Source organism: Gobio gobio (assembly GCF_949357685.1).
Source record: "Gobio gobio genome assembly, chromosome: 2".
Classification (NCBI taxonomy): Eukaryota; Metazoa; Chordata; class Actinopteri; order Cypriniformes; family Gobionidae; genus Gobio; species Gobio gobio.
This window is the reverse complement of record NC_137098.1, coordinates 44,278,930-44,305,019: the sequence shown is the minus strand read 5'-3', so window position 1 is coordinate 44,305,019 and position 26,090 is coordinate 44,278,930. Positions and strand designations below refer to the sequence as shown.

The window sequence follows — 26,090 nt, the reverse complement described above, 5'->3', positions numbered from 1 at the left end:
TGATTAGATAATTGCATTAATTAGAAATTGAACAGGTGTTCCAAATAATCCTTTAGGTGAGTGTATATATTAGCTTTTGTTTGTGTCAATATAAATGTTTTGGGGGAAAATTAGTACCTTAATGGCATGTGTGTTTTCCATTTGAGGGATTTCGCTATTAAAATTCAATTGTATGTCCTCCAGGAGACTGTTTGCCAGACTGTTCACGAGTTCACATTTAGGCTACATTTAATTTATAGAGTAAATTTAAATGCGTATTTGGCGTGCTGTCCGGGGGGAGGGCTTTGAGCTCGGAATTTGGCCCGAACCCAGAGTACTCTCTCCGTGTATGTAAGTGGTTAGAACTAAAAGTGTGGAGAAGGGGTGGTGGAGGGATGCTGATAAAATGTCAATGAACAGAAGTAAGACTGCTGCGTTTATATACCTCTTATTGTTGATTAGTGAGTGCTCTCCACTTGTGTCAATTATATGAACATGCTCCTCCCGAACCTTGTTAATAAAACATAATTTATAGAAAATAATTCAATCTTAAGTGACATGTCTATAAATAAAGGCTAAATAAAATAAAATAAAATAAAATTGTGCTGTGAGAATTCTGTAACAGAACAGGTCTGACTAAATCATTTTCAGTTTTAACATCAAGTTTTCTCTCAGGTAAACAACATACAGCTGTGGCAAACAACACCAATAACAATCTGACATCTGCAGGAAGATGGCCCTGCAATGCAATAAATATTCAATATAATTTTTCAGACCTGACAAACAACACTGCTATTACTGAGAATGACATAATCTGATGTCTGGACTATAAATCCAAGAAAAACACATTAGAGAGGAAATTTGGTAAACATTAGTGCTAAAAAATATATACTAAACTGATGTTAAATTTTTGGGTACGGCATTTGTCTTTTCTAAAATATATTTTTAAAAAGACTGTGGCAGATGGAGCATGCATTGCAATAATTCCCTTCTTAATTTCTGCAGTGCCCTCTTTTTCCTCTGCCTGTCAATTACTACTAAGTGAAAACAATCGAGAGAAACGCCAAATTATTGCAGGGCCCGCGCCTAAAAGAAGCAGTTTTGTCAACCAAAGCAAAGAAAAAATGTGACATGGCTCTTATAATTACGCTTTTTGAAATAGTGCTATTTAACATTCTAGAAAGAAAGAAAGAAAAAATATACAAATTTAAACTTTGCTGAATTTTATGAGAATATTTTGAACTGCCATATCCAAGCCGTTTTTATTACGTTAACTTAAAAATTAAATGAACTTAGATTAAATTAAATGCTAACATGTTTATCAGCTAATGATCCAGCGATAGGATTGACTAAGCAGCAGACACAGATGGTCAACAACTTCAAAGTGCTTCCCTGTCTTTGAACAAAAAAGGCTATAACATAACTTGATTAAAATGACGAGAGAGAGAGAGAGAGAGAGAGAGAGAGAGTGAGTGAGTGAATGGACACACTTGGTTTCCTAATACTCGCATCAGGAGTTGTTGTTCTCCTTTTGCAGACAAAGCTGAAGTTCTGTGATTATTTGAATGCAGGTCAGTGGCAGCACACCTCTGTGGTTTCGGGCTGGAGTGGAGATAAATGAAGCTGCCAGGGTTCCAAAATTAATTTTAGGTAATTTGTTGTTGATAACATTTTCCTTAGAATTAAAATGCATATTGTATAGGAAAAAGAATTCTACCTGTCATTTGTGTAAGTCACAGTGTCTGAATTACTGTCAGCGCAGGACTCATTTTAAAAGCGACATGATTCATATGTTCATGTCAGTTATAAATCAGATAAATAAAATTGCTATTTAAAACCCTCTGTTTAAAAGTTTATCAGATTATGAAAATAATTTAAAATTTACACAATCACTCAATGTCCAAGGATAAAGAACATTAGTTATGCACTGTTAAATCTTTATTTGAATCTCTCACAGCAGCTCGTTCACGAGCCATTGCCGTTGATAACACACTCCTGCAGGAGTAATTAAGTATTCAACGCGTGCAAACAGAGTCCATGGATGCATTCAGGTGGAGAAGCAAACAATGTCTTTCTTTATTTTTGTTCCAATGAATAAGCATTGCCTCAAATCCACTTCCTGTGGCTTCTCATTCCTTCATGTTCCAGACACACCATACATCAATATATTGTGCACCTTGTTCCTTGCGCGTTACCCTACAACACGTTCAAAGCACTGTGCTTTCCCATTACCTTCTTGTTACCCTGCTGCTCTTATTATAATACATCACTGTGCCACTCAGCAACAAAACAAAAGTTAGATTTAGAAAATGTATATAATAAAGTTAGTAAAATATTACATAAAGTTACATAAGAATTAAGTATAATGCATATTATTTATAAAATTTTTACCAGAATTTTAAATGATATTGCATTTATTTATAATTTGTTATTTTTATATGTCACATTATCTATGTATCAGGCCTAAAAGTAACTTTTTGCCACGCCTGCCAATGGCCAGTCACTTCAGAAAATGTTTAGCAGCCTTAAAAAAAACAGGCAGAAATGACACCAAAATATCAGTGAAAATTCATAATTCTCTATTCCAATTTTGATACCACAGCTAAACCTATAGCTAGCTCTAACAGTAGCTTTCAGGTATAGAAATTTAATAAAGTAATCAAATGTAAAACAACACTGTATAGTCTTCACTGAATAAATTAAAAATATATATTCATCCTTAGCAAAGTTATAAAAGTTATTCAGTCAAAAGCATTGTGATTTTTTTTTTTTTTTGCTTTGCAGCAGAAATATTAGACTGCTGTCATTTTAAGACTAGATCAGACTAGACTAGACACAGATCCAATATCCTGATAGTACTGTACACATTTCTCGACTGTTCAGGCTCACTTAAGCCATAACCAACTATGTTTACTATGATACTAGCCAAGACAGGTATTTTATTTTACATAATTTTGTGTGAACTTGTCTGTTCAAAAGCAAGACATGAAAGAGAGCTCAAATCAGAATTCGCACGCTGTCTGAAATGCGACTTTCTGGGTATGTGCTTCGGATGATTGCGCACAGAATAAACATATTGAGCTCCCTTTGGCCACTTTTTTGCACTTGTATATTTAAATTGGCAAGACTAAAACTTTTGTGACGATGCAGCACTGGCCCATCCAGTGCATGGCAGCGTTTCACTAAAACCTAGGGTATGGCATGGTTCCTTCTGGCCATACAACAAAGACATTCCCAAATCATTATATCTGAACAAAATGTGGACAAAATCAGACATGCACAGACTTAACAACAAATAATGAAACTGCCCTATAAGCCTGTCCTAAACGAACGTGACGCGACTCGCGAGAAAATGTAACTTTTCAATGTTTTTTGTAGCCTTCAATTAGCTTCAAGAGAATGGGGGAGGTTGCCACTTGGTTAGGACACGGCGTGTCCTATTAAATTTGCTTTTCAAAGCTGAAATTTCTGCCAAAGGCCAACACAATCAACAGAAAATTGAGCAGCATCATAAGTTGTTTATTTCCCCTGTTTTGTCTGAATGCCAGGGTAGGCTATGGGCCATAGCAACTGCCTTAGGCCCTGATCAGACAGAACATGTTTTTTTTGCAGTAAGAGGCACCTTTTCGAAATTGTTTTCTATTGGTAGTGAGCATTTTGCATGCTGTTTATGCACCCCGGGCTTCTCACGTTTTTATAGGAGCGCTCTGAGTGCCTGAAGAAAAAAATAAACTCAGAAAAGTGTCCGACGTAAATCATTCACGTTTTTTTCCCCCATTGTCCAATCGAATGAATGGAGAGACGGGCCTTTCATTGTGGTGACAGTTACCTTGATTAGACTGACCATATATGGGTGCGTCTCAAATCAGCTCCCTAGTTCAGTAGTCAGGGCACTGATCAGGGCTCTCTGATCACTGACTCTCTGATCAGTGCCCTGACTACTGAACTAGGGAGCTGATTGAGACGCACCCTGAGACTGACAGCACAGCTCATTCTGGGGTTGCCTAGCAACATTAAAAAAACTGCAGCGCACTGCTCTTTTCTAAATTAAAAAACGTCAACCAAAAAAGGCAGTGATGTTGCGGTGCACCTTGTACTTTCAAACCTGAAAAAGGTGTTCTATTTGATCGGGGCCATACTTAAACGTAAACGCCGCCCCTGGGCCAATCAACTGTCCCCCGCATCACGTTCATGTTGTCACAACATTGCATTGTTAGATTCATAAAAATATTTTGATACTGTTTTAAATGCTCGCCAATGCCGATTTTTACTTGCATTTGGCGCTAGGCGACTGTTAATTTTAGGCCCTGTGTATGTAAGGTCAAGTCAGCAAAAGTAGGACATCAGCTAAAATGGGACAAATAAACTTTTTGGTGTAGTCGTGCTGTTTAAAAATAGCGATGATGGTGGGTGGCCTTGAAATGCGATTTGAATATCAAAATTTTATTTGTCAAATGTAAATCATGTGGGCGTGGTAACCACTCAAGTGCGGGCACTTGAGAAAGCGCACGTGCATAGTTTAAGCCTATTTAAATTCTAATGCAAATAGCATTTCAATCTACAATATAAATTTGTACTACATCTGTTCATGCAATTTTATGCAATTTTATGCAATGATGTGCAAGTTTCTTTGTTCTATTTTTTTTTTTTAAGTTTTGTTGCTGTCCCAATTTACATTAACATACTAGATAAAATAGGAGAGTAGCATTCAGCTAAAGTGGGACATCCTATTAAATAAAAGATAATACATAGATACAAAGATAATGACATGTTAGAAATTTATTTTACAGAAAATGTCACAAAGCTGTAGGCAGAAGACAGGGAGAGGAAAAAATAGGAAAATATGTCAGCCAAACGGAAGAGAGAGAGAGATGTATAATCGGAGGAGTGAAGAAAGAATGAAAGGGGCAATCTATAAGTACAGGGAACGAGTGGAGGCAGGCCAGGCACCTAGACTTTTTTTTTTGCATTTTGTGTTTCAAAATCCACCATTGAGAAAAGAGTCAAAGGTGTTGTGAGTGTATGTAGTCATGTCTCTGGCAGAAAACCATTTTTGTCAGTCATCTGAGAAGGATTTGGCAAAGATGTTAAAGCTTCTTTCGCAGAGAGGCTTTACTTTGACAAAGATCGATGTGCAAAAAATAGCTTTTGAATACCCAAAAGCTAATGGAATTAAATGGTTTTCTGAAACTAAAAATAAAGCAGGCTATTACTGGTTTCAAAACTTTTTAAAAAGGAACCTAGAGCTGAGCATGAAGAAACCTGAAGGCCTTTCAGGCACAAGCAGGGATGAATCCAGAGGTTGTACAAACTAATGAGTACGAGGTCCTGCTGAAAGAGCCGGAGATTGTGATATTCCATCACATATTTGTACTTGTGATGAGTCCTGAAGCCCTGACAACTTCAGCTCCATGAGTGTGTTCTCTGAAAAAGCGAAAGCCTGGCCTGGTCGCGGCTGGAGAAAAGGGAGAGACCACTACTGTGCTGACTGCGTTCAATGCCAGTAAAATGATCATTGTGTTGAACAAAAATATGTTAATTGGTATTTTAAGATATGTCAGTGCAAGTTGTGTTCAGTTAAAACAGCTCAAACATGAATTTTCGTCTGGGGCTAGCTTAAGCCTTACCTTTAAAACTGGGGAGTAGTTTTTTTTAAAGCAAAGATACAAATTAGACTCTTTGGGGCACGATGATCCAAACAAAGATGCTACACACATGTAGCATGATCAGTTGTGTTTTTTAATTTTTTTTATTAGATTGTAGCTTCAATTTAAAAAAACAAAGAAAAACAGAATTATCTGACTTTAGCTTTGTGGAATTATGACACACAAAACACAATTGCACAAAACAAAAACAGCAGACAGGCTGAATTAAATTCACTGCAAATTCACTCTCTGACAGTAGGTGGCGCTTATGGAACAGCAGACATGGCGTTGTCTTGGTTCCCGATGTAACCAAAGCAGTAAGCGGAGGTAAGAAGAGGAAAAGAAAATGCCATCGGGTGACTGAACTAGGGAGCTGACTGAGACGCACACATCGAAACTTTTCTGAAGACAGTCAGTTCCCTCAGAGATACATTTAAAAATAGATTAGAAATTGATTCAATATTTATATTTTCTCCCACTATTTTGAGCAGTGCAAACAGCGAGCTTTCTGTGTCTGGTACAGTATTTTCTGTGCTTCTCCTTAAGAAAATGATTTTTTATTATAGTAAAAATTTAGTAACCCTGTTTTTGGCGGATTGATTACCATATTTATAACCATAGTTTTACTACAAATAAAGTTAATTTGTGGATACCATAACTACAACAATTACTTTAATTATTATTATTTTATTTATTTATTTTGGTTTTAGTTAAACATCTTTGCATCTGTCTTGAGCGTGTCCCATCTCTCGTTAACGTCCTGAATATTTTTACACAACAAATCAATGTCCTAGCTTAAAGAACATTAGTTTTGTACTCTCAAAGATTATTTTATGCGTCCGCTATTTCTTAACCCCTCCCTGTCCAAGCTCATACTATTCTAGACAATGTTTGAAACCATTATCGCCTATTTTGGATAAATCGCTTTCTGTATTCGTCTACAAGTCGCTTTGGATAAAATCGTCTGTTAAATGAATAAATGTAAGATATAGCAGAGATATTAAGAGTCATCTCACATTTGATCATTGGGGCTTTAATTTTGGCATTACGGTGTTTGTAAACGTCATCATTCTGTGCCCGGACGAACTAAGCATGGGTGCATGTGAGATCAGTCCTTTACCGCATTTGTCACATTACAAGGTTATTATCTGACCCGTTTGTGTATTAAACAGGACATACGCTGTTCCTTTCCGTTTGTACTCGTATCCACAATGCAGGCAGTGAAGTTCGGACGCGGTGCCTTTCTCATTTCCAAACTGTCGCAGACAACACGCAGTTCTTCTAGTTCGCAGCTCGGCAGAGGACAGATCGCGCCCATTAGTGCGTGTCGACGCAGAATGACAACCGCTAGCTCACAGCCTGTTGTGATCCGCATCCCGAGACCCATGCAAGAGCGGATAGAGAGCGTCAAACAGATGCAAAGCAAGAAGTTTGACAGGCTGCCAACAGTCAAGCCTGGCAGACTATTGATCAAGAGCAAGAACCCGCAGCTAAACCAGTCTGTAGGCTATACACTTGGGAAATTTGAACAACCTGTTCTGACATCAAAGGGATGGAAGAGTAATAAAACTGTTGGGGATTACTTCTCCATAAATAGCATCCAGAGTGCTCCCCCATCCATGCTCAAACAGAAGGACGAGGGTGATGTCCTTGATTCCGCCCCTAAAAAGACATTTAATGGCTTTAATGTTTGTCCAGAACTGGTTGAGATTTTACACAGTCAGAATATAATTCACCCCACCACAGTGCAGATGCAAACCATCCCCAAAATACTAAAAGGGCGCAATATTCTATGCGCTGCAGAGACAGGAAGTGGGAAAACACTTGCTTACCTCCTTCCCATCATCCACAGGCTGCAGGAGGAGCCGCTCACAGACTCAGAGAGAAACGTTCGTGCTGTGGTCGTCGTTCCATCTCGGGAACTAGCAGAACAAGTGACATCTGTAGCTCGATCAATCAGCCAACGGTTTGGACTTGTGGTCAAAGTCGCAGGAGGCGGGAAAGGTGTGGGAAACATCAAAGCGGCGTTCACTCATGGTCAGCCGGATGTTTTAGTAGCCACACCTGGTGCTCTGCTAAAGGCCCTCCGGAAGCGGTTCATCAGCTTGAGCGAACTAAACTTCCTAGTCATCGATGAAGCCGACACAATGTTTGACGTCAGTTTTGCAAGCTTGCTTGAGGATATTTTTTCGCATGCCCAGGTGGCGTCCAGACTCTCCGAGACGGTTGGGCTTGATCATAAAGCTCAGCTGGTTGTGGTGGGAGCCACATTTCCGGGTGGCGTGGGAGAGGTCCTCAGCAAGGTGACTGACCTGGCCAGCATGGTGACCGTTAAAAGCCGCATGCTGCATCATCTCATGCCGCATGTAAAGCAGACGTTTCTCAGGATCAAAGGTGCAGACAAGATTCTAGAGCTTCATCAAGCTCTGAAGAAAGCTGAACTGGAGCATAAAGGCAGTCTGGTGTTCTGTAACTCGGCTTCCACTGTCAACTGGCTGGGCTATTCGCTGGAGGAGATGGGGGTTCGTCATATGAGACTCCAGGGAGAGATGCCTGCAACTATGAGAGAGGGAATTTTCAGGAACTTTCAAAGAGGGAGTGTTGATGTTCTAATATGCACTGACATAGCTTCAAGAGGTTTGGACACACAGAGGGTTGGACTTGTTGTCAATTATGACTTCCCAGAGACTCACACAGATTACATCCACCGGGCAGGGCGCGTGGGTAGAGCGGGTGGCTCCGGGGGAGGGGAGGTGCTGAGCTTCGTTACTCACCTGTGGGATGTGGAACTTGTGCAGAGAATGGAGACAGCAGCCAGGAGGAGAACATCTTTACCAGGGATGGAGTCAGAAATTCAGAAACCCAGCAATAAAACTGATGTCAAAAAACAAATAACTGATTAAAGTATGATCTACAAATCAGCCTTATAATATTGTGAAATGTTTATTGTATATTTGTTTCAAACCTTTAAAATAAACATTTTAAAAGAACGTTTTGTCCTAAAGCTTCTGCTCTCCTTTGGATTAGGCATCTTAATGGGACAGTTCACCATTTATCATGTCATTCTAAACCTGTATGACTTCCTTGTGTAGAACAGTTTTTTTTGAACCCATTTATGGACAAAAACAGCTGAAACATTCTTCAAAATATGCCTTATATGTTCTGGCCAAGAAAAAACATATAGGTTTGGAATTAATAGTTTTTTTGTGTGTATTTGTTGTTTTCAGCCTTTAAAGCGCTAAACATTTAAGAGCATTTCGACCTAAAGCTTCTGTACACACTTGCATTAGACATCTTAAGGGATAGTTCACCCCAAAATCTAAATTGTCATGATTTAAATCATGTCTGAAATTGCATACTTTTAGTAAGAATGTATGAATGTATTCCAGACATGCTACATTTTTCATGTTTCCTACAGCGTCAGTTGCATCGCTTGACTTCAATGCTATTCATTATGCTATTAACTGCTATTCCTCTCCCGTGGCCTCATGGGATAGTAAAGTGTCCATCAGATGCTCATCTCAGAATCTCGGCGGAAGTAGTAGGCTATCCAGGAACTTTTTGATGGATATCAAAAGTAGTTTTTGTATACTTTTTTGGGTGCTTTTTCTGATGTAGCCTTACCCTCAAAATATTCAAGACCTGTATGCCTTTCTTGCTTCTGTGAAACAAAATATATTCTGATATATTGTCCATAATGAAAATCAGTTGGGTTCAGTGTTATTTTGGATCCCATTGACTTTAATTCTTTTTGTGCAAGAACAATTTGTGATCTGTAGAAGAAAGTCACATTTAAGTGTTTCTTTGTGCATTTGTTGTATTGAACCTTTAAAGCACTAAACATCTATGAACATTTTGGCCTAAAGCTTCTGTTTACATTTTTACGTGTTTTTTTTTTTTTGAAAATGTTTGCAATTAACCTCCCACCGTCATGTCTGACCTTTTAGGCAATGACATTATGTGAGGTATTTGACACTGAACAATAAAGTGTATTACAAACAGCCTAATTTAAAGAAGTTGTAAGTAGTACTAAGACAAAAACACATTTAAATGGCAAAGTTGTCCTGTTTTATTGGTTGATGTTTGTTCATTTGTGTTGTTAATTCAGTGCGGCTAATGGCTATCTTTTGCTTAATGGGAATGAATTTGATAGAGAGGTCTGAAAGTGAGGCTGCATGCTTCACTACCAGCTGTTTATTATCACGGCACAACAGGAGGGTTGCCATGAGATAAATTTGAACTTTGCAGCAGTGTTATTGAGAAGAGGGTCTTTCATAACATTGATTAGAGAAGACATAAACAGGGAGCTGTGAGCTTCCTTGATGGGCTTATTTTGAAGAAAAGCAACCTGGCCAAGCAGAACTACTCTCTTATGGAGTAAATATACACTTGGGTATTTTTCTCAAGTCCATTTTGTGAGATTTATGCTTTCTCTAATGTAAGAAGGACCATCACGCATATGCCCTTAACATGCACTTGGACAGTGACTCTTAATGTAATTGACTGTACAGCAGAAGGAGATACTTTTGGTGAATGAAGTATTAGAAAAAAGGATGTTTACTTGAGGCTATATGTGGATCTTTGTCTGCTTTTTTCATGATATTTGGTGTAAAATGCATAGAGAATGAGGTTGCATATTTATAGCTGTTAATGACCCAAAGTATGTTCTAGTCACAAGAAGAAAAAAAAAGACCATGCTCTAATAATTAGACATTTATTCTAGTTGTAATTTATTTCAAGAAAACTTTATATAGAAGGCATTGAAAATTCAGGTTGCTAGCAATGCTAAGATATTGCGTTTGTCAGGCAATGTCTAAAAATAATTTGACTCAATTTTAGTGACTAGAAAAAAAGCTATAGAATTTCTAATGAAATAGATGGCCGTGTGATACAGAACTCAAAAGATTAATTTAGCTGCTTCTAATTGTGATTTGAAAGAAAAAGAAAAAACACTGAGAAAAGTGATGTGCTTTGAAACTGACAATGTCTGAACAGGTTATCCTTGTTATTAATTATTTTTCTGAGCATGATTTAGCATCACCAGATTCTGGATATTTTCCCAGACCACTCACCTGGGAGTTCTTCCAGTGTAAAACCCTTTTTTTAAAAATCATGGTGCACTGCCAGACCTATAGCTGACACTATGTGAAATGCAGCACTGTTTCTAAATGTATTCAAATATACATCATATACTTAAAAATAAAACAAAAGAAAGTTACCAGTCTGTACGTTGACTTGGCCATTACCTACAGCACTGTGTTATCATTTGTAGTGCTATTATATCACATTATAGTGAGAGCTGCATTGTAATGGAGATGTATTCCACAAGGATTAAAGGCATGAGTGATGGTAGCATTTTATGCTGTCATATTCACCAGACAGGAACCTGACCTGTTTTCCTTTTTTCGTCACTCCATAGGGAAGTTTTAAGTTTTGAGACTCTTGACTCGTTCCTGAGTCTAAAATAATGTGTTTATAAGAGCTTTTGCCCTGACATCTCACAGAAAGCCACGGGTAATAGACTGGTAAGAGATACACACACACACACACACACACACACACACACACACACACACACACACACACACACACACACACACACACACACACACACACACACACACACACACACACACACACACACACACACACTTTCCACTGGTCTTGTGTTTAGGACAATCACCAGTCTATGTCAAACAGTTAACCATCAGGATACAGATAGCTATCCTTTTTAAACAATAACCCACTTTAAACAATAACTTACTATTAAAGAAATCTTAAACATACATTTTATTGTTAATTGAATTAAATGTTTTTATTATTTGAATTCCTAAGGGGGGAACCTTCAATAATATTTTCTTTTATAATGGATATATAAGACTGGACATAATACATATAAACTAATGTCACTGAATATATAATTACAGCATACAAGTAAATATTGAGGTTTATGGCATGTTTATACTTGAGACTCAAGTTGTTTGAAGAATACAACATAAACACTAAAAAGGTGTTCAGGCAGCACAGTTCATTCACAAACACAGCAATGTTATTTTAGAGTGATTCTTTCAAACATATTCAAAAACTCTTATAACAGTTATATTTTCTAAATGAATATCTACATAGACGTTTAATTATTTTCAATAACATTAAATACACATTAAACAGTAAACATAAAAACTGTAATAAAACAACATTTCAATGACAAACACTATTTACACTTAAATAGTTTATAAGCAAATGCTTTTGATATACATGAATTGAGATATTATATGATTTTTACTTCTCAAGGTAGCTTCATTTTTACTGTCCATGTTAGTCAAACCTTCTTGAATGTGATCCATGCACTATGCTACGATCCAGAAACAACGACACAAATGTTTGCCCAATTTTTTAAACAGTGCTGATATCTCTTAAATGTTTTGAGTCACATGTTAGTAGTGGAATGTGTCATGGAAAAGTTCTCCATGCGAATGCGCACCACTTTCTCCACAGGCGGAGGGGAGTAAAAAAAATGGCAAGTGAAGACCTGCTTGCAGGCTTTTCTAAAGTTTTCAGAGAGGAAAGCGTAAAGAATGGGGTTGACACAGGAGTTTCCATAGGCCAGGCAGTGAGAGATGATGCGAAACGCAAAGGAAGCATCATTCAAGGGAAACTGGCCGAACTCCACCCACATAGCGATAATGTGGTGCGGCATCCAGCAAATGAGGAACGCAGCGACAACCAACAACACCGTCTGAGCCGTCTAGAGAACACAGAAAAAGAGAGAGAAATAAGTTGGTTAATCATACCTCAGATGACCTGATTTTTTTCTTTTTTTTCCAGATACACAGAAACAAACTTTCTTTAAATAATTGACAGAGTTTTAAAAGGTGTTGTGAAAGTTATTCTGTAAAAGGTGCTGGTTTTTTTAATAGATGACAGAATTATTGAGGCTCAACAGAGCGTATGATTCAGACGTAACTGAGACAAGGATCCCTGTACAGTATGTGGGCTGGGAATCAAAGGTTGGACAGGAGATTACAGAAGGCCACAGCGCAAACCTGTCCTGGCAGCAGGTGGTTTGGGTCCGGTTTTCACTGAACTGTTTTCCATAATGGTGTTTAGTGGAGGTCAAAGCGAGAAGAGTGTGATGCATTCTTCCTTGTTTCTCAACCTGGAGACAAACTGTTTTTTGATACAAGGCAGATTACACCCAGTGAACCTTTTTGTAGGCTTGATAATGCGTATCTCATCCTGCGACAGATGAAGCAATGCATCCTTTGAGTGGGCAGGTAAAGCTCCACACCAAAAGATGATTGATGAGAGCAGAATGAACTCAATTATGATACGAAAATTACCAGTAATGTGTAGCGGCAAGAGATGCATCCTCTAATGGATGTTATGTAGTCGCTCCAAATTCTATAAAATAAATGGTGCCTGGCATTATGAATGATGCTGGAAGAGAGGCTGAAAGGGACGCCAATTTTCTGAAGATTACATTCAACTTTGTGCAGCAGGTTGTTTTCGCCACACCATGAAACCTTCCACCAATACATGAACTCGTTAGCAGATATAAGACCAGTCTATAGTTGGCACCGGCCATGTGGAGAGCATCTGCCTGGCAGAAACCACAGCCCACACAATGTGATTTGCTTATGGTTATGTATTGCTTGTGATAGAATAATTCTGAGTAAAGCAACATTAGCAAAGTTAGGATAAACATATGCCAATATAGATTATATTCAATATATTTGGCAGATTTTTAAATATTTCAACACTTCCAGTGGTAGAACAAATGCACAAGTTCACATACTTGAAACAAGGGATTGGACTGGACAAGGGATCCAGTATTGGTATTGGTATACTGTGCTCGTGTACTTGTACTCATTAAAATTAGATACCAACAACCGATAGCATGCAGTGACCGATACCAGTACAGTGCTTGTGACATAGAAACACAGACAACAGAGCAAACAGAGAGGATACATCAGAGAAGGATGTCTAAAGTAAATATATTGAATTAAGAGAATGTTAATCAAATTAAATATTTACGTCTATATAGCTGCTGTGCGCAAGCTGATAATCAAAAAGCAGAGTGTATTGAACGTGCAGCGGCACAGACGTGCAAGCTTGTTGAGCGCACATCCCTTTTACACAGACATCGCTGAAAAGTTTGTAGTTAGGTCAATAGCAAAGATGGTAAAACGAGGCACATAATACTAACATTAATGGACGGTAAAAAGAGAGAGCATGCGCACTTCGGTTGCATGCTCTTGATTACTGTTCGCTCACACAGCACACATGTATCATTTGGATTAAAACTAAATAATATATGCAAGTAAAAACTTAAACTGTTGCATGATTATGTATAACATCATTTCTGTTCGTTTACAGACATCCGAAGTGTGTGCCCAGAAAGCCGCGTCTCAGATAGCGCTTGAATACTGCGGAGTCCGTAAGTTTTGCCTCTTTGTCGCCATCTCTGTTTGAAACCTGCAATTGCAGTTATTTGTGGCATTATCATCTTTACGTGGATTGTGCATTGGCATGGCTCCTCAGCACGGATGAATCTAATGTTTTGAGGATTATGTGTGGCTGGCTGTCAGTCACTGCACCGGTTTGGATACTGTACTTCGGAATCATAGATTATACGTCTTGGAAGTATGACCAAAATAAGAATTTTCACCAGAAAATGTCATCTGAAAAAGTAAAGTCTGCCACATTTGTTCTGACCAACTGAGAAAAAAAAAAAGCATTACAATATATCACACTACCAACGGTGATTAAATCTAACAATCACTTAGCTCATATCACATAAAACCATGCAAATTATTATTATTGTTAACAACATCAATATAGTGTGACTACATGTTTTTAGTGGGTATATTAATGTTACCTGCAGATTTAAATTTTTGTACAGTCTAATCTTTTGCTTTTGACTACAGATGAATCTCCAGTTGTGACTGAGGATTGTCATTTGGACCTTTCTGGATTACAATTGGCCAAATTATACGTTTAATTACTCCAGCATTTATAGCCATAAAACCTGCAGCATCTTCACATGTGATAGCCTACTAGCCGGACTCCTCCTTTATGTTTACAGACATGACGTAGCCTACCACTTAGGCTTTTATAACACATTATTACAGGCTTATCGTTGTGAATCGGGCTAAGGTAAGGAGATTTGGTTATGTACTTGCTCAAAGATTGATTTTGGATCATTTTTAACCAAAAAAAAAAGTTTCGGACTGCAGCTTTAATAAACCTGCTGCTGTGTTTTTGTTGTTAATCAAACAACAAAAGGACAAAGAAATCACTCAGTGCTCTTGACTAAATTACTTTTGTAACTTTAATAAAGATTAATTTATATTTATTCTAATGTCAAATTCTGTACCATGTTCCTCTTCATACGAATGCTTGCCCTTCAACTGAAGTACTTACCAACTGAGTACTTCAGTTGGTAAGTACTCCATAACTGGCCCTCATGTCCGTTCAAACAAAGTACTATCTAAACTCAACACTGCGGTTAGTCTCTCCATCTGAAGATCTCTCGATACCAGAGTGAGAGTGAAGGGGGTCTAGCATGAATCCACTCAATTAGAATGCATTTTCTAGCAAGTAACAGAAGCTTATCACATACTAGAAACCGGTTAGCAGATAAAACAATGCTTTTTGCTGGCAGACAAAGTAAGAAAAACCCAGGGTCCTTATGAAATGTTGCGTTAAAAATATCACCCATCTTCTGTGCCACCCCATCCCAGAACTTTGTAATGGCTGGACAATGCCATAAAAGTTCCAATTTCACTTTGGCATTTATTACATAATGGAGAGTGATTATTATTCACCTTATTCAGAATGCGTTGAGTAATATAGTCTCAGTAAAATTTCGTATTGCGTTTGGAATATTCTATTTCAAGTAAATATTCTTCTGATCGATTTAACAGCATCTACCCAATCATCATCAATATACTCATTATTAAGATCTTTCTCCCATGTACGTCAGATATGATCAATACCACTGTGATCCATTGAATAAAAAAGAAAGTAAACCTTTAAAATAAGGTGTTGCATATCAGTAAATTTCAACAAAAAAAGAACAATATCGCTGTATATCAGGAGGCTTGAGGTTACCTGAGGTGATAAACTGCCAAATCCGGAGGTATCCCCAAAATCTACTACTTTCAAGATTTAATTTCTCCCTTAGTTGGTTAAATATCATTTAGGTTTTATCTAGGTATACATCCCCAACCATTCTCCTCCCCTTTCCATGCATATGAAACAGATTTTTGAATGCCAGGGACAAAATCTCTATTGCCAATTAATGGAGTCAGACCTGACAAAAAGCCCCTTATCCCTGCAAATTTCACAATATCCTGCCACACTTTAACCGTGTTGAAAAGGATAGGATTATTTTTTATTTCAGGCAACGGCCTAAGACCCTTACCGCTTGTAAGCAGACTTAACAATGAGTATGGCATCACAGCCCACTCATTCACACAGGGCAAGGATTCTAAATGAGACTGCAGTCAATTCCAAACCGCACGGGTATGACAAGCCCAATTGTAAAACCTTAAAGGTGCCATAGAATGGAAAACTGAATTTACCTTGGCATAGTTGAATAAAAAGAGTTCTGTACTTGGAACCGATATACCATGAGCCGCAAACACCATTGTTTTCTCCTTCATATGTAAATCTTGTGCATGAAAAATACCACTGAAAAATGGGCGAATCCCAACATAACACAGAGTGTGATTTAACAGTCGGGATCATTAATATTAACGCCCCCAAAATTTGCATATACCAGCCCATGTTCAAGGCCAGGCAGTATTATCGTGGACCTGCACAGCCGAATCCTCAGAAGTTTTGCAGGTATCGTGAAGAAGCAAGCAAGGACAATAGCGAAAATAGCTACACAACTGTCAACAGGCATGGTTGATGTTTATCTATAACAGGATACCGCACCAATTTAATTCAAAGTTGTTAGTTTGCTTTGATTAGTGTTCATTTCGTTAACAACCTTTTTTTCCATGACTAAGACGAGATGACAAAAACGTCCTTAAACGATAACTGTAACTATATAAACATGCAATATCACTGACGAAAAAAGACGAGACTAAAATGAAAAACTTGACCAAAAATCAAAAGAATTGTCCGGGGGGAAAGAGGAGCGTTCGAGCATTCATGCATGCTTTTTAAACGAATCAATGTACATCCCTGTTAGAGGTTCTAAAATACATTTACTAATTTTTTGTAGAACTCTGGGCCAAAACCATCAGGGCCTGGAGCCTTACCACCTTTCAAAGACTTAATTGTGTCTAGCACTTCTTCCTTTGAGATGGACTTATTCAGGTCCGCCTTTTGCTCCTCAGATAGGCTAGGGAGTTTGATTCAGTTTAAAAAAGAATCATATGAAACAATTCAATTGAGACATTAGTCTCTGAGGAGTACAACTTCTGATAAAACTGTCTCATAATGGTGTTCATTTGTTTAGAATCATGAGTTGAACTGCCCTTGTAATCTTTGAGTGATGAAATCATGCTTGCCTTGTTCCTGCCTCTGGCCAATCGTGCTAATAAGTGACCTGGCTAATTGCTGTATTCATAAAGCCTTTGCCTTGCAAAGAGCATCGAGGTCTCCACTTTCCTAGTCAAGATTTGAAGTCTGAGCATGCTGCATCTAATCATTTCCGCAAAACCCGTAAGGGGTTATTAATAAATATTCTCTAAATTCTTAACCAAATTTAGCTTCTTATGAATTAAAATTGCTACACCCCTACTGTGAGAATTAAAGGAAGAACTGAAAACCTTTTTAAGGTAAGAGATGATTTTTTTGTCTCTTAATTACATGGTTGACCCCTTTAACATTTAATGAGACGATCTTAATATCACTCATAACGACCAGAAGACCAGTTAAAAACTGTTAAACAACCCACTCCCGCAACTACAACTTGCTTTTTTCAATAGAACACAAATTGAAGATTTTTAAATTCAACTGTTGCAGTCTGTCAGTTGTATAAAGCATTCAAATGGTAACAAAATCTATGACAAATCCAAATTAAACCCTGCGGCTTGTGAGGACACATTGATGTCTTAAGACACGAAACGATCAGTTTGTGCAAGAAACTGAACCGTATTAATATAATGTTTTACCTCTAATACACCACTATGTCCAACAGCCTTGAGCGCAAGAGATCATATGCTCTCTGCTTGATCGTTAATATTTATATCATGTTATCCAAGAATAGTAAGTCAAAAATGTGTTTCTACTGAGTAGTGCGCCATACTATCCACTAGCCAGACCGATAAACAAACACAGACTGGAAGTTAACTTCAGGCCAGGCGCGTAACCGTGGCAATGCACGTGCGTCTGATGAAACCATCTATACATAACATCAAATTCTCTGAAGTAAAGAATAAAAGATAGATACCTGACATCTGAAAAGTACATAACGCTGAGTGTCTGAAAGACACCCATCATTACAGGCTGACCTGACCCTTCTGCAACCTCCCTTAAAAACCAGACCAAGACAGAAACCTCTTTCACATGTAAACATGAGTTCACAATGGGAATTTGCATTAATCAAGTCCTGTAGACCTGTAGTTTACACCTTATTGAGGACAGGAGGTAAAGACCAATTGGCAGAGGACACACCCAGCACAATAACCCAGCAACTCTAAATTCTTAAAACCTTTGTTACCTTTTGCTTTACTTCTGTGGGAATGAGACCTTTGTACCAGTCGTTTCATATGATTCCAAACATGTATAATACTGTATAGTACTTGTTCACAATAACCCATGTAGATTTTGGGTGAATTTCAGCATGAGGAGAGATGCGGGTGATGGGGATGAAATGTAAATTAAGGTGATAGACTTTGTGTGGTCGGTGGGGATGCCATTTTCACTAGAGAGAGTTCAAATTAACCATTATTAATTAATTTCCCGAAACATCCTTTGTTTTCTCGGGAGTAGTCGTTCCTTAGCCCAGATGTCCCAGCATCTTACAGTCACCAAACTAAGAATAAGACCAACCAGAACCCTGACATTTACTCATCCCCATGTCATTCTAGACCTGTATGGCTTTATGTAAAAAACAAAATACATTCCAGTGTTTTTGTCCATACAATGGAAGTCAATGGTGTCCATTGTTGTTTCATTCATCAAAACAACTTTAGTGTTCCTTAGAAGAAAGTAAGATTTATAAATATAATGTTTACTTTCAGAAAGTAAATATGGTCAATTCTAATTTCAAGTAAATAGCATAGGATACAATATAACTTGAAAATCTAAATTATGTATGGGTCTCTAGTAGAGCTAGGTTGCACTATTCTGGATAAACTGAGAATCACACTTTTTTTTGGTTTAAAATATAGATCACATTTCTCCTGTGATTCTGAACAGCAACTAAAAAACGGAATTTACTAGTGGTTCTCACAAAATGTTAATTGCAGCAATTGAATTCAATTAATAATTTACGTTTGAATGAATGATTCATTGACTCGCCCATTAAGACTTCACTTATTTCATTACTGAATTAATCAGTTTAAAAAAATAAAAAAATCTCTTGAATGAATGATTAAATGACTAATACAATCTTTAATAGTCAATTGTTGATAATTGATTGAATTGTTGATTGGTGATTTAATCTAATTTAAATCGCTACCGTAGACATCTGTGTTCATATCCGAACTATAAACTTTTATTCCAGTACTTCTGTGATCATTTGAATTATTGTAACAGAAATAAATGATGTTCTGTGGTTGAAAATACTTTTTGTGAAGCTGGGTCAGTGCCAATTCAGATCTGAATGTTTACAGTGATCGCACTTGTTAAAGGTTTAATACACATAGCCGAATGTCATTTAGGAATGAGATCACGTGGGTGTTTGAATCGAGATCTTGATCTTTTAGGGTCAGTTGTCAGTGGTCAGAAGGATCTGGATTTGGAAACCCCATGTTATGCCATCCAGGATCAGGTAATCCATCTTACTTTTGTGCTGGTTTTTCAAAGCAAAATCGGATTGGATCACCCTGATCCAGATACACACTTTTCACACAACCCATTTTCAAGATTTGATCCAATCCGATAGCCGATTATCAGATTAATTTTGGAGAACTGGCCCTTAACGATTAATTGTGCACCTCTAGTGTCTAAGGAATTTCTTATTCCGATTTAAGAATTACTATACGTTTCATACAACTCGTTTGACAAGGCAGTACATAAGAAACTATATAGAGTTGAAACTATATAGAGATGAAGCATTCAATGTTTTACAGCCTGGTGTACCTGAGGAAATGTTGTTGAATACAGTGTGGTGAATAAAATGCTGATCATACAGATGCTGTGACTCAGTTCGGAGGCTGCACCCTCTGGAGGTCACATTTGCCCACCGCATATGTCATTGAGGAAGTCTCATTTCAGAAAAGTAACCATTATAAAATTGACCGTTACTCCTTGTGTGATGTAAATTATTGTAATTTCTACAACTGCAGCCTTTTTTCAGATATTAAAACTCTCATTGACATGCATAACAACCATAATGACACCATCCATTGCATAAATATCTAAGGAATTTAGGTGAAACAGAAGCTGTGGGCACTAGGGCCATAAGCAATGAAACATCTTCAAAAATATCACAAACATGGGTAACACTTTACAGTAAGGTTGTATTAGTTAACATTAGTTAATACAACAGTTAACATGAACAACACCTCTGTTCAGCATTAGTTAATCTTTGTTAACATTAGTTCATAAAAATCCAGCTGTTCATGGTTTGTTCATGCTAGTTCACATGTAACAAGATTTTAATAATGCATTAGTAAATGTTGGTGCAGTTCATTATTAGTTCATGTTAACTAATGCAGTTAACTAACGTTAACTAATGAACCTTATTGTAAAGTGTTACCCAAACATGTTTCATTTTTGTGATAGCAGAAGGACGAGCACCATGGGGAGGCCTAAATATCTTTGTCCACACATCAAACTATGAGCAAAATGTAAACACAATACTAAAATACACACACTGAGAGGCATTCTTCTTTCTTACATTTGATGACTGACCTTAGCTCTGTCCACTGTTTCACAAACACCAGGAGAAAAAAAAAAAGGTGTGAATGTGTAAATTTTTGGATGGCGTGAATGGACAGCAGAAAATAATGGGTGGCTAATAACAGCTCTCACACTGATTCAAACATAATTACTGTTATTTCCCCTCTGCCACCATCCACAAAACCAACTGTCGGTACCCTGGGCAAAAGAAAAACAAGTTTATACAGCACGATTTGTGAAGGTACTGTAACAGTTTTTAGCCTGTTACTATGGGCTGAAAGGGTTTGTCAGTGGTCAGACACCTGTTGTGACCCCCACTGTCTGCAATTATGTTTCAGTTCTCTTCTCCTTGGTCTCTCCCTTGGTCCTCTTTCTTTCTCTTACAAGACTGTTTTGCTCTATCTCAAATAATTCTCCCAATTATCTATCACTTTTCCCTGTCTCCTTCACTTGCATCTCATTTGAGTGTTAACCTTCAAATATGTTACACTACTCCTGAGATAAGACAATAAGTCTATCTGCATAAGCTGCATCAAGTTTATAATCCACTTACATGAAAATGAGAAGTCTTTGACAACACCTTAATGCTCCAGTTCATAAGCATTAGAATTAGAAAGTGAGAGAGTGAACTATAACTGAATTGGCCTGCTAACAACTCAGGTAGTTTGTAATAAATACATGGAAATTACTTTTAGATGTACTGTCAAGAGCCCTGTCTATATCGATGACAAATAGGGTGAGTTTCAAAAATGGTGGTGGGTTCCCAAAAACTAACGCAAATAAATACTAATAAAGATTTATGATGACGTGACTAAATAGGACTTTTATTTTGGTACAAATTGCCGCCTACCCGTGTTTGCCGATCACAATTTCCTTTGTCATTGTTGTTTTATCCAACCCAAAATCAGAAATTCCTAAACTGCTTTGAGAGGGAAGCTTATGAACTGCAAAAATGAGTAAAAGAAAATATGTAAGTGGAGCTCAAAAGCAAATTAATCAACAACGAAAAAAGCATTACAATGCAAAACTACTGAAGATTTCATCTTAATATTTTCCAAAATCAGCGGGAGGCGAATATAAGTACTGAGGAGTGTGATGTTAGCGGTGTCAGCACGGGTGCTATAACGTGGGCGCGGCTTTGCTAACTGACCCGCCAGATATCGACTCAAGCGCCAAAAGCAGTTCTCGCCATCCAGCCTTTATTAACTTTATTATATGCAAGAATATATACAAATATTCCAAACAAAAATATCACAACCCACTTCTGAATGGGAAATTGAAATGTAATGCTAGAACTAAAAGAGATGGATACAGAACAACATTTAGCTAGAGAGTACATTAACATTTGTAATGTAACACTTAAAATTGCATTGTGTTAGTGCTATGACCCTGATACCATACTATCCTTTTAGCTCTGTGCACTAAAAAGAAAGGCATTCTTGTGTTTAAAAAGATAGACGGAGCAGAACAGAACAGAACAAACCACATACACATCTCGAGAAACACATTTTTAAAATCTGAATGTTTTTAAGTTTTTAAGAGATGTGTCACATTTATCCATCTTTAAACCTTGCTTCAAAATAATACTTACAGCAACAATACCAATCATATTTTCAGTGGATTCAATTTCTTTCTACCGGCTGTTGTTTATTTATTATTTATAGACCCCTTAATTTCAGACCATTAGTCACCAAATGCACTGTGAACACCGCAGGCACAATGAAGGTCACATGCTCGGAAGTGCACCTTTAATTTAACATTTGTTGAGTTGAGTGCTTACTATAAGAACCAGCTCACTCACAGATCCTTTGAGGTTTCAAGTTCATTTCTAGTTTGTTTTAGATGTGACTGAAAGTGATGCATGGGTGGGTGAGTTGTTCACTCTTTTATTAGTCAATACATTTCCACCAATTTGACTTATTATATGGACAAATATGTGACTATTATTATATCGACTGTTTTATCAGCCAATCACAGCGACATGGAAAGCCATTCCCTGATATTTCACAGAAAGCTTTAGGATCTCAATGAGAACACAATAAGAGACACTACCTCCCTCTGAAACTTTACCTACTGGTAAACTGTTACAAGCACGGCCCAATGCATGGTGGTCATTATATATTTAAAAGCTTGAGCTCTCTGCAGACTTTAAGTTGTTTTGATACACAGTTTATCCTCTTGAGGCATCACACCATCTCTATACTTCAATTACAAGTAAACTAAGTATTTTCCTTACAGCATGCAGCGTCCTTATCTGCCACAAATTGAGAAGAGTTAGCTTTGGCAGCAACATCAATCCATTGATCTCAAAGGAAATGGAATTCTTGCTGTGTTGTGCAACACCATTGTAATGGGTCTCCCTTTGATGGCTGCTAGCTCAGACTCTTGTCTGTTGAGGAGCGAGTGTCTTGTTTCTGCTTTTATTTCATTATGCACTCTAACACATCTTTCAGCTTCTCACTCTTAATCTTTAATCAGAGTCAAAACAACAGTATCTAAAGCTTTACAAAGTTTATCTCTAGGTATGACAGTGATATTAATGGTGTGGACAGTGTGTACATCATCGATATACTGATCATCAGTGTATTAAAACTAAGAATTATGAACACAATGTAAAGTGAAAGCTAAACAAACTCAGTTCTGTTATTGTACTGCCACCTTTGACAGCAATTTTAGCTGCAAGTGTGTAAGTTCAATAGGCCACATTTACATTATACAGATTCTACCTTAGCAAAGTGTAAGTGCATTAAATTGCATTAAAATGGCAATTACTAGCACAAGTACACTCTAAAAAAAAGGTTCTATATGGCACCAATAATGGTTCTTGGCTCGTAATCATAGGGGAACCTTTTTTAGTGCTACATAGCACCAATTTTGGTGCTTCAGTGGTTCTTCAGCGGTTCTTCAGAGGTGCTATATAGCACCTTAGTCAAAGAACCGTTGAAGAACCTCTGAAGAACCGCTGAAGAACCTCTGAAGAACCGCTGAAGAACCACTGAAGCACCAACATTGGTGCTAAATAGCACTAAAAAAGGTTCCCCTATGATTACGAGCCAAGAACCATTTTTGGTGCCATATAGAACCTTTTTTTTTTTTTTAGAGTGTAGCCGTGCAGTCCATAATCAATACAATGTTCATTTAATCATGTTTCTGCCCAACAAAATACAGTCAAGAAGAGACATTGCCAGTAGATTAGGGACAGTGTCTGAACTGAATTCTAGCACATTCTTGAAAGAAAAGGCATATTATTGAGTGTCCCAATACTGTAATGCAGCCATTATCATGCTTTACTTTAGGGATGATGCTTTGTCAGATTTAAGCCAAACAAAACCATTTAACAGAGGGGAAAACAAGTTCAAATTTCAAGTTGAATAGAGCAAAATTATTGCAGAATGATTTAAACTATATCCTGTATCCAGGCCCTTACACACACACACACACACACACACACACACACACACACACACACACACACACACACACACACACACACACACACACACACACACACACACACACACACACACACACACACACACACACACACACACACACACACACACACACACACACACACACACACACACACACACACACACACACACACACACACACACACACACACACACACACACACACACACACACACACACACACACACACACACACACACACACACACACACACACACAAAAACATAATTTATGAGTTAATATTTGCGTGATCCTTAAATTAGATAAAGTTACACATATTTGGAGTACTCTCATGTACATGTTGGAGGGGCTTGAGCATGAGACTTGACTTGAGATATAAATGACCCTCCTTGGATTCAAAAGAATATTCAATACATAAAGATAACAGAAATAAAGGATGACGTGGGGGGAAGGTGGGATGCTGGAAGTATTGCCACAGGACTGAGAGTAAGCGGCTATTTATATACTCTTGTGTAATGATTGATAGGACATACGATTGGATGAAGTTTTGTTTAGAGCACCATATGTGTCTTAGGGTTCTGAATACTTTATATGCTACAGTATGTAGGCATTATATAAAAATAACAGTTCAGAGTATAGGGGTTCAATACAAGTTAATCTCTATCAACAGCATTTGTGACAGGCTGTAAATGACCAGAAAATCATTTTGACTGGTCTCGCAGTTTGATAAAAAAAAAAAAAAAATCACATTTACAGTAAAGCACTTACAATGGTAAAGGGCAATGCATTCCACATGGTTTAAAACAGATATGTGAAGATGATATTTTTGTTAAAGCACTTGTATTAATTCTACCATACAAATATGTTGTGTCATGTGAACTGTAAAGCTGCTAATAGCACTGGGACTATTTATATGGTCATGGAAAAGTTGAAGGATTAGAAATTAGCTTGCACAATTGTACATTACAGTTTTTTTTTTTTTTGTTCAAAGTGAAGGACTCATCAAAACGGCTTTCTGGTCAAGCCAAATATTTAGCAGATATATTTGGTAATTTTTATGTATTTTTTTTTACTGAATTTAAAATATTATTGAAATATGTGTTCCAGCATAAAAAAGTATATTAGCCTGAACAGCACTACAACACAGCCTCTTGTGCCTTACTGCAAGACTAGATCATTTATTTTCCCTGCCGTCACATTTGGATTTACATTCAATCAACAAGTTCAAAGCTGAATGGATGGCAGCAGAGGACAAAGAAAAGCCCAAGTATAACAAGTATATTTGGCACCAACTATGCAGGTGAACAAAAAGAGAAGCGAGGAATGAGTAGACACGATCAAAAGAGAGGTCTTACTGAGTTTGAAATGTATATGCGTTCCGTCTTTTTTACTGATATTAAGACACTATTCACACATTACCAAACTACAGGAAAACTCTGTGATGCCAATTATCTCCTTTAGTTCCACTATTTGTTTTCAGAGGCTTCAATAAAATTCTGATTGACAGGCCTAAGGGGATGATCACACATAATGTGCCTCTGCTCTTAAAAACACGAGGTGCCGCACAACAGTAACTGCAGAGCTGCTGCATTAATGAATGCAAAAGAAGGCAGGGTCTCGAGTTTGAGATGCTGAAAAAGCTGTGAAATGGTCAAAGACCTTTAGATAGAAAAACAATGAAAAAAAAACAGAGAAATTTACACAATTTATATGAATTGTCACACATACCAACTGTAAAGGAACCTTGTTAAAATTAGCAACTATATCGTTAAGTTGAATTCATTTTAAAGTTAAAAATAGCATTAAGTTGAATTCATGCGTCAAAATTGGGGCTTGGAATTATTTGTCTTTTGACTGAAACATTCTTTAGTTCCACATAATATGAACCAGGATTGTTATCAAAATGGAACATATTTGCTGATTTTTAATTCAAGTAATAAGAACATTTAATAAATGTCAAATGTCAATTTAGTCTTAAGATGGTTTTCACGATCATCTTTAGACA

The 26,090-nt window shown here is 37.4% G+C and overlaps 2 protein-coding genes across 2 annotated transcripts in view; one reads left to right on the top strand and one right to left on the bottom strand.

Moving 5' to 3' along the window:
* The first annotated feature begins 6,703 nt into the window (after positions 1-6,703).
* On the top strand, positions 6,704-9,673 carry ddx28 (DEAD (Asp-Glu-Ala-Asp) box polypeptide 28). Its single transcript, XM_079842789.1, has one exon. It carries the CDS (start codon positions 6,836-6,838, stop codon positions 8,525-8,527), a length of 1,692 nt encoding a protein of 563 aa, XP_079698915.1. The 5' UTR covers positions 6,704-6,835; the 3' UTR covers positions 8,528-9,673.
* Positions 9,674-12,051: 2,378 nt separating this feature from the next.
* Positions 12,052-26,090, bottom strand: part of galr1b (galanin receptor 1b) — a gene marked incomplete at both ends in the record, with an annotated part of 35,500 nt that continues 21,461 nt past the window's right edge. The window contains one exon of the mRNA XM_079808817.1: positions 12,052-12,369. Within this exon, the coding sequence (XP_079664943.1) occupies positions 12,052-12,369 (318 nt within the window). The remainder of the gene's footprint in view (positions 12,370-26,090) is intronic.

Coding starts and splice junctions, on each gene's coding strand:
- ddx28 (XM_079842789.1), top strand. CDS start 6,836: ATGCAGGCAGTGAAGTTCGGACGCGGTGCCTTTCTCATTTCCAAACTG.